This window comes from Ovis aries, chromosome 4 (genome assembly GCF_016772045.2).
Source record: "Ovis aries strain OAR_USU_Benz2616 breed Rambouillet chromosome 4, ARS-UI_Ramb_v3.0, whole genome shotgun sequence".
Lineage (NCBI taxonomy): Eukaryota > Metazoa > Chordata > Mammalia > Artiodactyla > Bovidae > Ovis > Ovis aries.
Genome location: NC_056057.1, coordinates 58,496,967 through 58,511,298, shown reverse-complemented (window position 1 = coordinate 58,511,298; position 14,332 = coordinate 58,496,967). Strand labels below are relative to the sequence as shown.

Genomic DNA, 14,332 nt, shown 5'->3' with positions numbered 1-14,332 from the left:
GTCTCCATACACAATCAGCTGAAATGTATTTCTAATTCAATTAGAGAGCAGTCAGTTAAATTTTCGAATTGTAGCCCAATTTTGCTTTCCTAATCATATATTACTATTACTTCTACTTGTTTTTACTGTATACTGTATCATATGGTAACTTCAGGAAAATCATTTTACTTCTTGTTAATGGATGTGCTAGTATAAGAAATAGCCAGATTTTAAAATAAGCTCAGCATCAGTAATTATTAGAATAATGCAAATAAAAACCACAATGAGGTATCACTTTACACCAGTCAGAATGGTTATCATCAAAAGTCCACCAATAATAAAATACTAGAGAGGGTGCTGGAGAAGGAAACAGCAACCCACTCCAGTATTTTGCCTGGGAAAGTCCATGGACAAAGGAGCCTGGTGGGCTACAGTCCATGGAGTCGCAAAGAGTTAGACATGACTGAAGTGACTTCAGATGCATGTAGATAGAGTATGGAAAAAAGAATGCCTTCCTACACTGTTGGTGGGACTGTAAACTGGTGAAGCCCCTACAGAAAACAGTATGGAAGTTCCTCACCTTAAAAATAAAGCTACCATATGACCCAGCAATCCCACTCCCGGGCATATACTTCAAAATGATGAAAACTAGTTCAAAAAGTTACCTATACCCCAATGTTCACAGTAACAATATTTGTAGTAGCCAATACACAGGCACATCCCAAATGTCCATCAATAGATGACTGGCTTCAAAAGATACGGTATGTATATACGCCATATACATAGATATATATATACCATATACAGTGGAATATATGTGTACATATATATATATATACACCATATACAATGGAATATTTCTCAACCATAAAAAATGAAATATTGTCATTTGCAGAGACATGTATGGACCTAGAAAAATAACATACTAAATGAAGTAAGTAAAACAGAAAAGACAAATATTACATGATACACTTTTATATGGAATCTAAAAAGTAATACAGAGTAATCTATATACTAAACAGAAATAGGGTCACAGATATAGAAAACATCTTTTTACCATAGGGGAGAACGAGGCAAGAAGGGATAAACTAGGAATATGGGTTTAGGAGTATCGCGAAGAGCTGGACACAACTGAGCAACTTTCACAGACTCACAGACTATCATATAGAGAAATACTGGCTGGCAGATTACTAGTATAAAAACACTATTACTCAACATATGTTACCAGTCTGCTATTGTTAATTTTCTTATTATAATGTTTAAGGCTACAGAAAAAAAAAGTTTTTAAATTATAAATTACATTTAATACATATATCCACAATGTCTACATATTATATATTCTTCCAGTCTGGTATACACATACATACTTTATTTTTCAATTATTGGAATTATGGCAACATTACATAGTTTGTTTTTTTGTGTTTTTTTTTTTTAACTGGACAATTTTCCCTCAAGGGATTCAAAAACATAGGAATGCACAGTACTATAGAATTATTGGAAAAACAAATCCTCATGTAAGTGAACTCACCACTTCAAACCTATGCTGTTCAAGGGTCAACTAATTACAATAGCAAACAAGTCCTTTAACCTTCACAGGCCATGGCATCCAATTCAGAAATGGGTCATTTCTTAACAAGATTACCTATTCAGTTTAGTTCAGTTCAGTTCACTCACTCAGTCATGTGCAACTCTTTGCAACCCCATGAATCGCAGCACTCCAGGCCTCCCTGTCCATCACCAACTCCCAGAGTTCACCCAAACTCATATCCATCGAGTCAGTGATTTCATCCAGCCGTCTCATCCTCTGTTGTCCCCTTCTCCTCCTGCCAACCCTTCCCAGCATCAGGGTCTTTTCCAATGAGTCAACTCTTCGCATGAGGTAGCCAAAGTATTGGAGTTTCAGTTTCAGCATCAGCCCTTCCAATGGAAGCTGAGGACTGATCTCCTTTAGGATGGACTGGTTAGATCTCCTTGCAGTCCAACAGACTCTCAAGAGTTTTCTCCAACAATTTCAAGATTCCATGATGACGTTACTTCTCTTTCCAGAATCTAGTTTTATACTCCCTGCTGCTGCACTTCCAACCTGGTGATATTCTCTTGTGCCCACTTTCCAACCTTCACCTTCTCTACTTCACCCCAATGTCCATTTAAAATGTTCCTACCCTGTTCTCTTTAAGTCTTTTCTATATGATCAACTATCTATATATGTAGTCTGAATGACAATACAGTTTAATGTATCTTCCTCATGCTCAGTTTATATTCAAGTAAACTGCCAAACTCAGTGGGAAGATATCAGTGGCATGGAATATTCAGACATGGAGGGTGGGAAGGAACTCTCAGCCTACCTGCTTACATCTTTGAAAAGCATACTGCATGAGACATGACTGCATATCTACTGAAATATAATGTCTTCAAAGTGAAGATTATTAGCATCCTTCAAACCCGTCAATCCTAAAGGAAATCGATCCTGAATATTCACTGGAAGGACTGATGTTGAAGCTGAAGCTCCAATACTTTGGCCACCTGATGCGAAGAGTTGACTGATTGGAAAAGACACTGATGCTGGGAAAGGATGAGAGCAAGAGAAGAGGATAGAAGAGGATAGAAGAGGATAAAAGAGGATGAGATGGCATCACTGACTCAATGGACATGAGTTTGAGCAAACTCCAGGAGACAGTGAAGGAAGGGAAGCCTTGTGTGCTGCAGTTCATGGGGTTGCAAGGAGTCAGACACAACTGAGTGACTGAACAAAAACATAATTTTACAAATCTCATTTCTATAATAATCGCCAATAAAAGTGATTTATTTAAGTGATAAAACACTTAGATTTTTTTATAGTTGCATCAAAAAAAAGATTATACTGATAGGTTTTCAAATGTATTCTGATGAGGAAAATTTTGTTTGTGGGGGAAATTGGTTATGTTTTTATCATGATGTAATTGACACCTAACATTTTATTAGTTTCAGCTGTACAATATAATAATTCAATATTTGTATCTATTGTGAAATAATTACCATAAGTCTAGTTACTCATCCATGATTAAAATATTTTTTCAAGTTATAAGAACTTTTAAGATCTCTCCTAGCAACTTTCAAAATAGTACACAGTATTCTTATGTATAGTCACCATGGCAGACATTACATCTCCAGGACTTAGTCTTAAGTCTAAGTTTGTACCTTTTGATTACCTTCATGAGCTTCACCTACCCTCTACTCCCAGCCTCTGGCAACCAGCTATCTATTCTCTGTATCTATACCTATTCAGTATTTTTTGTGTTTTTTTCTTTTGAGATTTCACATATAAGTGAGATCATACACTATTTGTATTTCTCTGTCCAATTTATTTCAATTAACAAATGTCCTCAAGGTACATCCACATTGTCCCAAATAGCCAAAAAAAAAAAAAAAAAAAAAAAACAAGGCTTGGTTTTTTGTATTTTCTGCTTTTTTTCCTCTAATCTAGTTTTTCTTAAATATTTACATAAATTTATGCAATAATTTCATTTTGGACTAAACAGATTTGCTTTTATTTTCTAAGGATTTGATGACATGTGTTGAGATTATCTTGAGATGCAATAAAATTTAGCCTATGGTCCAAATGTAACCCACCAAGGTAAAACATGAGTTAAAATTAAGTCAGTAAAATAAAATTTCAACTTCCATTATTAAACAATAGTGATAATGCATAATTATTAAGAATAGTAGCATATGTTAAATATTTTCTGATTGCTTACCTATACTGAGAGATATGGGGGACCAAAAGCAATTAAAACCAGTTTTCTGTCCCAAGTGTATACTCCCAAGTGTAAAATAGAGAGATGCATGCTCAACTAACAATAACACAAGGCAGAATAAAATGGTTCTTTAAAGAAAAGTGAAAAAAAAAAAAAAGAAAAGTGAATCCTGTAGCTGCATAAAAGAATTTTAGCATTTAAAGGATATATAGATAAGTGAAATGCAAGAGACCCTGGTTCGATTCCTGGGTCAGGAAGATCACCTGGAGAAGGGATAGGCAACCCACTCCAGTATTCTTGCTTGGAGAATTTCATGGACAGAGAAGCCTGGTGGGCTACAGTCCATAGGGTCACAAAGAATTTGGCACGACAGCAACTAATACACACACATAGAATATCCACACAATGAAATGAAGTCACCCTTTTCTTTAATATGCTGCTTTGTTCACATTATTTAGTCAAATCTTAAACTTCCGTTTACTACAAATCAAATTGAAATTCCACAAGGAGACATTAAAAACCTTCCATCTCTCTGAATATCCAATCTGTTTCCTATTACCTTCCCAACAGGAAATTTCTGTTCCAGCCTCAATGCCCTCTTGGTTCCACAAGTATATCATCTTCATTTATGTCTACTGACATCTGTTTTTCCATAGCCATCTTAACACAATAAATCCTCTCCCTCCTATCCAAACTTTTTCCAGCTCAACTCAAGTAGCATTTCTTCCAGAAAGTCCTCTTGGATCATCCAAATCCCTACTACTGTCTTCCTTATCATGTATCATTCATTTTGGTAACAAATCTTATTCAGTTTTAAATTACTATCTGCTATTTTCATACCAACTAGGTTAACATTTTTTAAGTCAAGTGGTTTGTCATTTATTTATTTTGTACTTCCTAGGATTGGAACTGTGGTGTTGGAGAAGACTCTTGAGAGTCCCTTGGACTGCAAGGAGATCCAACCAGTGTATCCTAAAGGAAATCAGTCCTAAATATTCATTGGAAGGACTGATGCTGAAGCTGAAGCTCCAATACTTTGGCCACCTGATGTGAAGAATTGCCTCATTGGAAAAGACCCTGATGCTGGGAAAGATTGAAGGCAGGAGGAGAAGTGGGTGCCAGAGGATGAGATGGGTGGATAGCATCATTGACTTGATGGGCATGAGTTTGAATAAGCTCCAGGAGTTGGTGACGGACAGGGAAGCCTGGAGCGCAGCAGTCCATGGGGTCACAAAGAGTCGGACATGACTGGGTGACTGAACTGAACTCCTAGGATATTTAGTATACCACTTGTTGGATAGTAAACATTCAAAATGTATGTGCTGTTTTAAAAGGATCCAAAAAAAAATCTAGTCTAACAAATTTCTTCACACATGAAAAAAAAAAAAACCCACAAAACATTAAATAACTGTTCCAAACCACAAACAGTTTGAGAGTCAAGTCTGAAAGCTAAAATTCTGTATTCTTCAGGTTGCTCAAGTCTGAAAGCTAAAATTCTGTATTCTTCAGGTTGCCAAGAATCCTGTAGTGTGTCCTGAAAGGGTATGAGCAAAGATCCCTTCCTTTTCATATAATATTGTTAAAGTCGGGATCCTCTGATTTTAAAAAGTAACTTGAACTCAGAATGTGAAATGACCATCGTAGTAAAATGTAAAGTAATATTTGGGCAAAATTAGTTATTTTGAAGCCTTTTGAAGGGTGGGTGTTTTTTTAACCAACTTATTATGGTAAGGGCCATACCTGAAACAACTCCAAACACATACACTAATTAATACCAAATGACAGTGTAACACACAAGGAGTTTTTGTCATGGAAGCATGACCTACCCATCCCATTTTTGCCCTAGCTCCCAGGACTTTATCATAAAATACCACATAAATTCACACTAGTCAACTGTTTCTTCTAAAACACTTTGGAATACAGGACATAAAGTTATCTAAAGATGACTAGTATACAAAAAACTCAGGTTCATTGTGACACAATTAAAACTGGTTACCACAGTTTGAAATACCAAGAGCTGTAGAAATTATAGAGAGCCTTAGGAGTATTAGGATTTACTGAGAGCCTTTTAGCAAAAGAGGGCTTGCCCAACCACTATTGTAATGACAATGAAAATTTTTCCTAATGATCTCATCTGTAACACATTACATTTGACAGCATATAAGTGCTATCAAATAGGCACATAAGGAATACCAATTACGACCACATTCACCCACAAGTGAAAAATGACTTTCGAGCACAACTCTGTTTTTAGTGCTTTATGGAACTTCCCCTCCCCCATTTAGAAATAATCAACTACATAAAACAGTTCATAGAAAACTCAAGCACTTAACTATCTCAGTGAAGAGAGGTAGAAAGAAAATCTATATAAACTTCACTTCCAGTCCATTTGAAAAAAAAAAAAATTCAATTTGGAGAGAAAACTTACCTCTTCCTTAAAGTCCCTACACACTAAAAACAAATTCATTCCACACTTTCATATTTGACAAAGACAATAACATCAAAAAGCAAACCACAATTCCCTGAAGGAATCATGTCAATTGGTATTTCTAAAATTAATTCAGTGACCTATAATAATGTGAGTTTTCTACACATAATGTCTATAAGTAGGAAATGCAAAAATTTCAGAATCACTTCTGGTGTCAAAATTCCAAAAAGATATGTCTAAGCAGTTCCTTAATTCCTACTTCACCTTGCAGCTGCAGCTGCTGCTTCTAAGAGTGTCAGAAAAATTAAAATTTCACCAGGAATAGCTTGTGAGAACTCCAAACCTACAAATTAAATGCGAGTTTAACCAAGATTTCTTATAATGTCTCAGTCATATTTCTAAGCTAAGCCATCACACATCTGTGAAATCCCTTTTACCAACTATAGTTGGATGATTTCTCACCTGCTTACAGAATTCATTCTTTAGTTACTTAGGAAAGGTACAACAACATTCTTCAAGACTCCAAAGGTCTTAAATAATTAAAAACGCTCAAATTTAAAGGATTTATCTGTTATTTTCAAAGTCTCTTCCTCTAATTTCACTATTTCTGAATACACAGCTCTCCCCAACAAAAAGAATGGCTGAAAATTCAGGAACAGGAAGTTTCAACTATATCATCTTAATAATGCCACAAATTAGAGTATACCCAAAAAAATGTATTTGGAATAATGCACCAACGTACATTAATTCTAATGTGATTAGAACCTCACACCCAAATATCTAAAGAATTCTGAGCATTTTACATGATACCACTCCATACGTTCTAGAGCATGATTAATAAAGTATATTAAAGAAGTAGTATGTCTAAGACCAAAAAATATTAGAATATTTCATATTTATGTTTTACATTATTTGCCCAATTACAAATGTAAGTTAAGATAAACATAAATTGTAACCTAAACACATTCTTTGAGATTTCCTTCTGCATCACTGTCTTCGTTCCAATCTCCCTGGTTCCATGTATTATACTAGCCCAGGGCCCAGCTAAGGGAAGAGCTAAAATCTCTTCTCATTCTCTATCAACTATCCAACTCAGAGGTCAGCAAACTATTACCTACCTGCAAGCCAACTGCAACCAACACTAGTTTTTCTAAATAAAAATGTATTAGAACATAGCCACACCCACTTAATTATCATTACAGAAAATGCCAGTAGATGGGCAAAGTTTAATGGTTGCGACAAAGACAACTTGGCGCTTCTGACTTTTCAGAAAAGGTTTGTCAATCCTTGTCTAGAGGAACTCACTCAGATCCACAGCTTTTTATCTATACTCTGAGAGCTCACCGAATTCTATCTTCAGTCTGGACCCAGAATTGCCATCCAACTTTTTGGGCCCATCTACTCTCATATTTCTAGTAGGCATGCAAATTTGATATGTCTAAAACTGGTAGCTTGATTTCTACCCACCCCTACCTGCTCTTAAGCTTTTCATGTCTCAATATATCCATCAGAATTCATCTAATTGTTCAGGCCAAAGTCTTCAGATACATCTTTAATTCTTTTCTTTCTCTTACATTTCTCTCATATCCTTATCCCAACCATCAGAAAATTATATTATCAAAATATACTCAAAATCTGGCCACTTCTTGCCCACTGTAATGCTATCACTCCAACTCAAGTCACAACCATTTCTCACCTGGACCACTGCAATAACTCCTGACTGGCTCCCTGTTGCTGCTCTCTGCCCCTTACATTGTATTATCACAAAGCATCTGGAGTGATCATGGAATCCCACTGCTGAAAATACTTCAAAGGCCACACAGGGCATGACCATCACAGCCCTTTAGGATCTGGCTCCTTTGGTTTCTCCATACAGACCTCCTTATTCTCAAGTATCATCCTGCCCAGTTTCTTTGCGCTTACTGTTCTTCTGGAAAATTCTTCCCTCCAGATACCAAGTTGCCGTGCGTCTTCATTTTATTCAGGTCTCTGTTCAAATATTATGTTAAGCTAGAGGCCACCTTCCTTAATCACTCTGAGTTATTGACTCCTGTCAACTCTACAACCCAGCTGTAGTCAGATTCCCTGGGAAACAGTGCAAGACTCAGATGTGCATGCATTTAGGGGAGCACTTTCAGGAACAACATCTGGAAGAGAGTAAAGGAAGCAGGACAGGTAGATAGAGATGTTGAACTGCAATGAGGTTATAACAGAGACTTCAGTCAATGCCACTGGAACCTTGAGTGGGAATGGCATTTCAGAATTTCCCAACTAAGCCAAGAACCTGAGTTCTTTGCATGTTATAATGCACCAATATGTGGGCTCAGAGTTCTCCCAGAGAGGGGGCATGATTTTGGATAAGACACATAAGAACATGCTTTAGAGAAACTATGGAAATGTAATACTGCTCTACACAGTGACAGTATACTTATAATTAAAAAGGCAAAGAATAACAAGTGTTGACAAGGATGTGGGGAAACTAGAAATTCATACATTGCTGGTGGAAATGTAAAATGGTACTACAGCTGCTTTGGAAAACAGTTAAAAGTTTCTTTAAAGGTTCAACACAAATTTATCAAACAATCCAGCAATCACACACCTAGGAATCTACCAAAAGAAACAGAAATATATGTATATGAAAAGACTGGTAAAGAATATTTATAGCAGCACTCTATAATACGTAAAAAACACAAATAAACCAAAGGTCCATTGAATGGTGAATAAATTTTAAACATGGACTACATCCATACGAGGAATACTCTTCAGCAATAAAAGTGAATAAAATACTGGTATCTGCTAGAATATGGATGAGCCTCACAAACATTATGTTCAGTAGAAGGAGCCAGACACAAAAGACAATTTATGATCCCATTTAAATGAAATGTCCATTAAAGGGAGAAAGCAGGATGTTGGTTACCTGGAGCTGGGGTAGGAAGGAGGAGCGTCTGCAAACATGCACAAGAAATATTTGGGAGTTCACAGAAATGTTCTAAAATTGGATAGAGGTGATGACTACACAACTCTCAAAATATCATTGCCTTTCAGTCTTAGCATGGGTGAATTTTATGAGATATAAAGGAAAAGGACAAAAAAGATTGTTGGCTGATTCTTGAATTAACTAACGTAATATAATGACAGTGATAGCTGATACTCACTGAGTTTGCTAGGGGTCAAGAATTAGTCTGAGTTTCACATGTATTAACTCATTTAATTTTTACCATAATCCCATCTTCATTTCAGAGGTGAGATAACTGAGGCTCAGGGAAATTTAAGTAACATGCTCATATAGTAGTAAAAAATATATTAAGAATATATTAATTGACTCCTACTCATAAAAATAAATCATTCTACCTTGAAATACTAATAGCCTTTAGCTGAATTACCAGCAAAACCAGAAGATATCACAATAGATACCATGTGTGTATAAACATGGCAAGTTTACCATAAGCATGCTTAAGATGGTCCAGGTGACCACCCTGCAACATATCTAATTATCTCTATTAGCCATTGAAACCAACAATAAATATCCTATTACAGGACAGTTTGGTCAGTAACTGGTGCATATTCAGTGAGAGAATTACTGTAAACAAATACAAAAAACATCTATGATCTTATCTACTGTATCAATATGTTCATACAGATACAGAAATATCACTACACTTTATGTAAATACAACTTTATTCTCTTAGAGTCAAGCATAAACATACACAAACACACGATGAGTCACATACACTCTATAATAAAAATTTTTCTAGCACAACATGTCACAAAAATGAAGGCATATCATTGTTCCTATAACTGAAATGTATGATGAGACAAGATGAGATGACAATGTATTCTGTCTTTTTCATATAAAAAAATTTAGTTATAAATTTCACATGGCAGTAAACCAACTTGAATGGAAAACTTGGGGACAATAACTTTTTGTGCATCTTCCAGAAAAATACTCTTAAATTTAGGTATAGATTTAGACAAGAAAGCTGATAAATGAACTATCTGGTAAGTAGCTAATATTTTTTTAAAACTAAAGCACCTTGAATAAATGACCACCACGCCTATATATTTCAAAACAATTTATTTTAAACAGTCTAATAAAACACAATACCCAGACAGTAGAAGAAACAGAATGTTTAAATAACACTAAATTCACCTTCAATACCTTTCCAACCTAAGACAAAAATCGACATCAGCACTTTCTGCCTAAATGATATATCGATGAAGGCTAGAATAAAAATGATGCTTTTAAAAATGCCATTTATAACTGAGAATAAATGTTTCTAAGCACTGACAGGCTTCTGTCAGTTAAATTGCTTTTATGTGGAACTATTTTTCCCTAAATCTTTCATCTACTATTTTTATTTAAAAACTTTGTAATTAATTTGTGTTCCAAACTAATAATTAATCAACTATTTTTATGTATTGACTACACAAATCAGCAGAGAGGGCAATGGCACCCCACTCCAGTACTCTTGCTTGGGAAATCCCATGGGCGTAGGAGCCTGGTAGGCTGCAGTCCATGGGGTCTCGAAGAGTCGGACACGACTGAGCGACTTCCCTTTCACTTTTCACTTTCATGCATTGGAGAAGGAAATGGCAACCCACTCCAGTGTTCTTGCCTGGAGAATCCCAGGGATGGGGGAGCCTGGTGGGCTGCCGTCTCTGGCGTCACACAGAGTCGGACATGACTGAAGCGACTTAGCAGCAGCATACAAATCAGTAATGTGAATATTTAAACCATTCATTTAAAGTTGAAGAAACCATTCCATAACAGAAATGTAATTCTAATCCTTAATTCTCTTATAATGTAAACATGTTTGCCTAGAAAGCAATGTATCAATAATAAATTTATTATTCAATACGGATATCAGCCTAGACCTAAAAATTTGCAGATTTATATAACCAGGCACATTTAGTAGTCCTCCTAAGTAACAAATAACCATGAGTGACTTTCATAACTCAATACACACTATGGTAAGAACCATTACAACAGCATGTATTCATTCTGAGTCCCAATTCAATTTTAAAAGAACCTGTAGGTATCGTCAATGTAATGAGTTAAATAACTGATGTGCACCAAAAAGAGGGAATGGATGACCAAAAGGGTATTATATTCTATGAAAAAAATCTCTATGGATATTATTCTAAGATATTGGTATAACTTTCATTAAGTGATCTTTTGGTCTTTATAAAACAGTTCTTTGAAATCTCTGAAAATAATGTACTACAACATAAAGCTTGCTTCTGAAAGTAACTAGATTCTATATTCAGGTATAGAACAACTACATTTAACACAATGCATTTCAGTGGAAAAAGTAACTTTGCTGGACTGCTGTAAGGTTGCTCTCCCAATTGTCTATATAACTACAAAATGAATAAAATATATAAAGCTATTTCAGATATTGAACAAAAGGCAATAAGCCCTGTGAATTAAGAGAAGGGAAACAAATCAGGTGCTAAGACTTCCCATATTTCATTCTAAAGGCAAAGTCCAATCTGTGGTACAGAAATTGTTGTTTAGTCACTAAACTGTATATGACACTTTGCGACCTCATGGACTGACTGTGGCCCACAAGGCTCCTTGTCCATGGGATTTACCAGGCAGGAATACTGGAGTGGATTGCCATTTCCTTCTCCAGGTATAGGGAAGGGGAATCCAAAAAAAGAAACTTAACAGACCATGTAAGAAACAAAAGTTACTATCTGGGGCAGAGTACTGGTTGGGATGGGGGTTGGGGGGGAAGGTGGGGAGAGCTATGTAGGAAAAAAGCTGAAGTAATTGGCATAGGAATCCAGACAGTCTCTGAGTATCCATGTGTTCTGAATAGGATAAATAAAGGTTGAAAGTGAAAGTGAAGTTGCTCAGTTGTGTCCCACTCTTTGCGACCCCATGGACTGTAGCCCACCAGGCTCCTCCATCCATGGTATTCTCCAGGCAAGCGTACTTAAGTGGGTTGCCATTTCCTTCTCCAGGGGTTCTTCCTGACCCAGGGATCATACCTGGGTCTCCCACATTGTAGGCAGACGCTTTACCATCTGAGCCACCAGGGAAGTCCTTAATAAAGGTTATTTATATATATAAATAAATGTTAAATCCTATTTAAAGGAAATAGTAAAGTTCAGCTAAAAAATGTACTGGGTTGGCCAAAGGTTCGTTTGGATTTTTCCTTTCCTGAATGAACCTTTTGGCAAATAAATCCTAGAGTCCAATAAATCCTAATGCTCATTGCCTAATTGAAAAAAAGAAAAGAAAAAGAAACTGGCAAAAAAGAGGCAGGAAAAATGTTACCTATGACCCAGAGAAAATTGATCAATTAAAATAGGCCCAGAATTAAGACAGATTATGTTAACATAAAAGGAATTTTAAAATAGCTTTGATGAAATTAAGACTTGAAGGAAAACATGAATACAATGAGAAAAGAAAGTAAAGATATCAAAAAATACCAGATTAAATGTCTAAAGGTAAAAATATAAATATATAGTATTTGACATAAACATTTCACTGGATGGGATTATCAGAAAATTAAGCACAGAAGAAAAAAAAATAAAGCAGGGAACTATAAACATAGCAATATAAATCACCTTAATCAAAGTATAGAGGGGAAAATAGGAAAAGAAGTAAATATAGCATCAATAACATGTGAGACAATATCAATTATCTAATATTTGCGTAATTAGAGTCCTAATAGGGGAAGGAAAAGAAAACAATGTCCAAAAATGTTCTAAATTTAATTTTTAAAAAATCTACCTACAAACCTAAGACATTCAATAAAGTCCAGGCAGAATAGTCATAAAGAAAACACACACACACAAGACATGTTATAACCAAATTGCTCTAAGCCACTAATAGAAAATCTTAAAAGCAGCATGGAAAATATTAAAGTAGATTATATATACATAGGAACAAAGATAAAAATCTAGCAGATGTCTCATCAGGATTATGTAAGCCAGAGGAAATGGAATACCATTTTTTAGAAGCTCAAAAAAAGGAAAAAAAGAAACAAACTAAAATTCTATGTCCAGCCCAAGTGTCTCTCAAAAATAAACACAAAATAACAGCAGAGACATTGTCATCAGCATACTTGCATTAAGAGAAAACAATGAACTTCTTCAAGTTAAAAGAAAAGTAATACCAAGATAGAAACTTTGATCTACATAAATGAATAGAAAATAGTGTGAAGAATATGAGGAAAAAGTTATGTTTATTATAAATTTTTAATATCTTTAAGAGATACTTGTGTACTGCAAAAATAATGTATTATGGAATTCAAACACATGTAGATGTAAAATGTATCACCACAATAGCACAAAAGATGGAAGGGGTTACTGGAAGTACACAATTGTAAGATAATTATGTATAAAGACATATAATTATTTGAAGGTATACTATAAGGTGTTACTAATACATATTCTACATAAGGTCAGTTCAATTCAGTTCATTCGCTCAGTTGTGTCCAACTCTTTGAGGCCCCATGAACCACAGCATGCCAGGCCTCCCTGTCTATCACCAACTCCCGGAGTTCACCCAAACCCATGTTCATTGAGTCAGTGATGCCATCCAACCATCTCATCCTCTGTCTTCCCCTTCTCCTCCTGCCCTCAATCTTTCCCAGCATCACGGTCTTTTCAAATGAGTCAGCTCTTTGCATCAGGTGGCCAAAGTACTGGAGTTTCAGCTTCAAAATCAGTCCTACCAATGCACACCCAGGACTGATCTCCTTTAGGATGGACTGGTTGGATCTCCTTGCAGTCCAAGGGACTCAAGAGTCTTCTCCAACACCACCGTTCAAAAGCATCAATTCTTCGGTGCTCAGCTTTCTTTATAGTCCAACTCTCACATCCATACCTGACCACTGGAAAAACCACAGCCTTGACTAGACAGAATTTTGTTGACAAAGTAATGTCTCTGCTTTTTAATATTCTGTTTCGGTTGGTCATAACTTTCCTTCCAAGGAGTACAGTTGTGTACTAATATATATAAATTGTTGTTGTTTAGTCACTAAGTCATGTCTAATTCCTTTGCAACCCCATTGACTATAGTCCACCAAGCTCCTCAGTCCATGGGATTTCCTAGGGAAGAAAACTGGTGTGGATTGACATTTCCTCCTTCAGGGAATCTTCGCAGCCCAGGGATTGAACCTGCATCTCCAGCACTGCAGGGGAATTCTTTACCACTAGTGTCACCTGTGAAGCC

The 14,332-nt window shown here is 35.9% G+C and overlaps 1 protein-coding gene across 10 annotated transcripts in view; it reads right to left on the bottom strand.

The window, feature by feature from the left end:
- The window catches only part of IMMP2L (inner mitochondrial membrane peptidase subunit 2), a 958,934-nt gene that overhangs the window by 800,346 nt on the left and 144,256 nt on the right, over nucleotides 1–14,332 (bottom strand). Inside the window, exon 5 of one of the 10 annotated variants that reach the window (XM_060414760.1) lies at nucleotides 1–14,332. This exon is cut by the window's left edge and continues 123,416 nt beyond it. The exons of the other annotated variants lie outside the window; for them this stretch is intronic. Within the exon in view, the coding sequence (XP_060270743.1) occupies nucleotides 14,209–14,332 (124 nt within the window). The 3' untranslated portion in view covers nucleotides 1–14,208. 10 annotated transcript variants of the gene reach the window in all.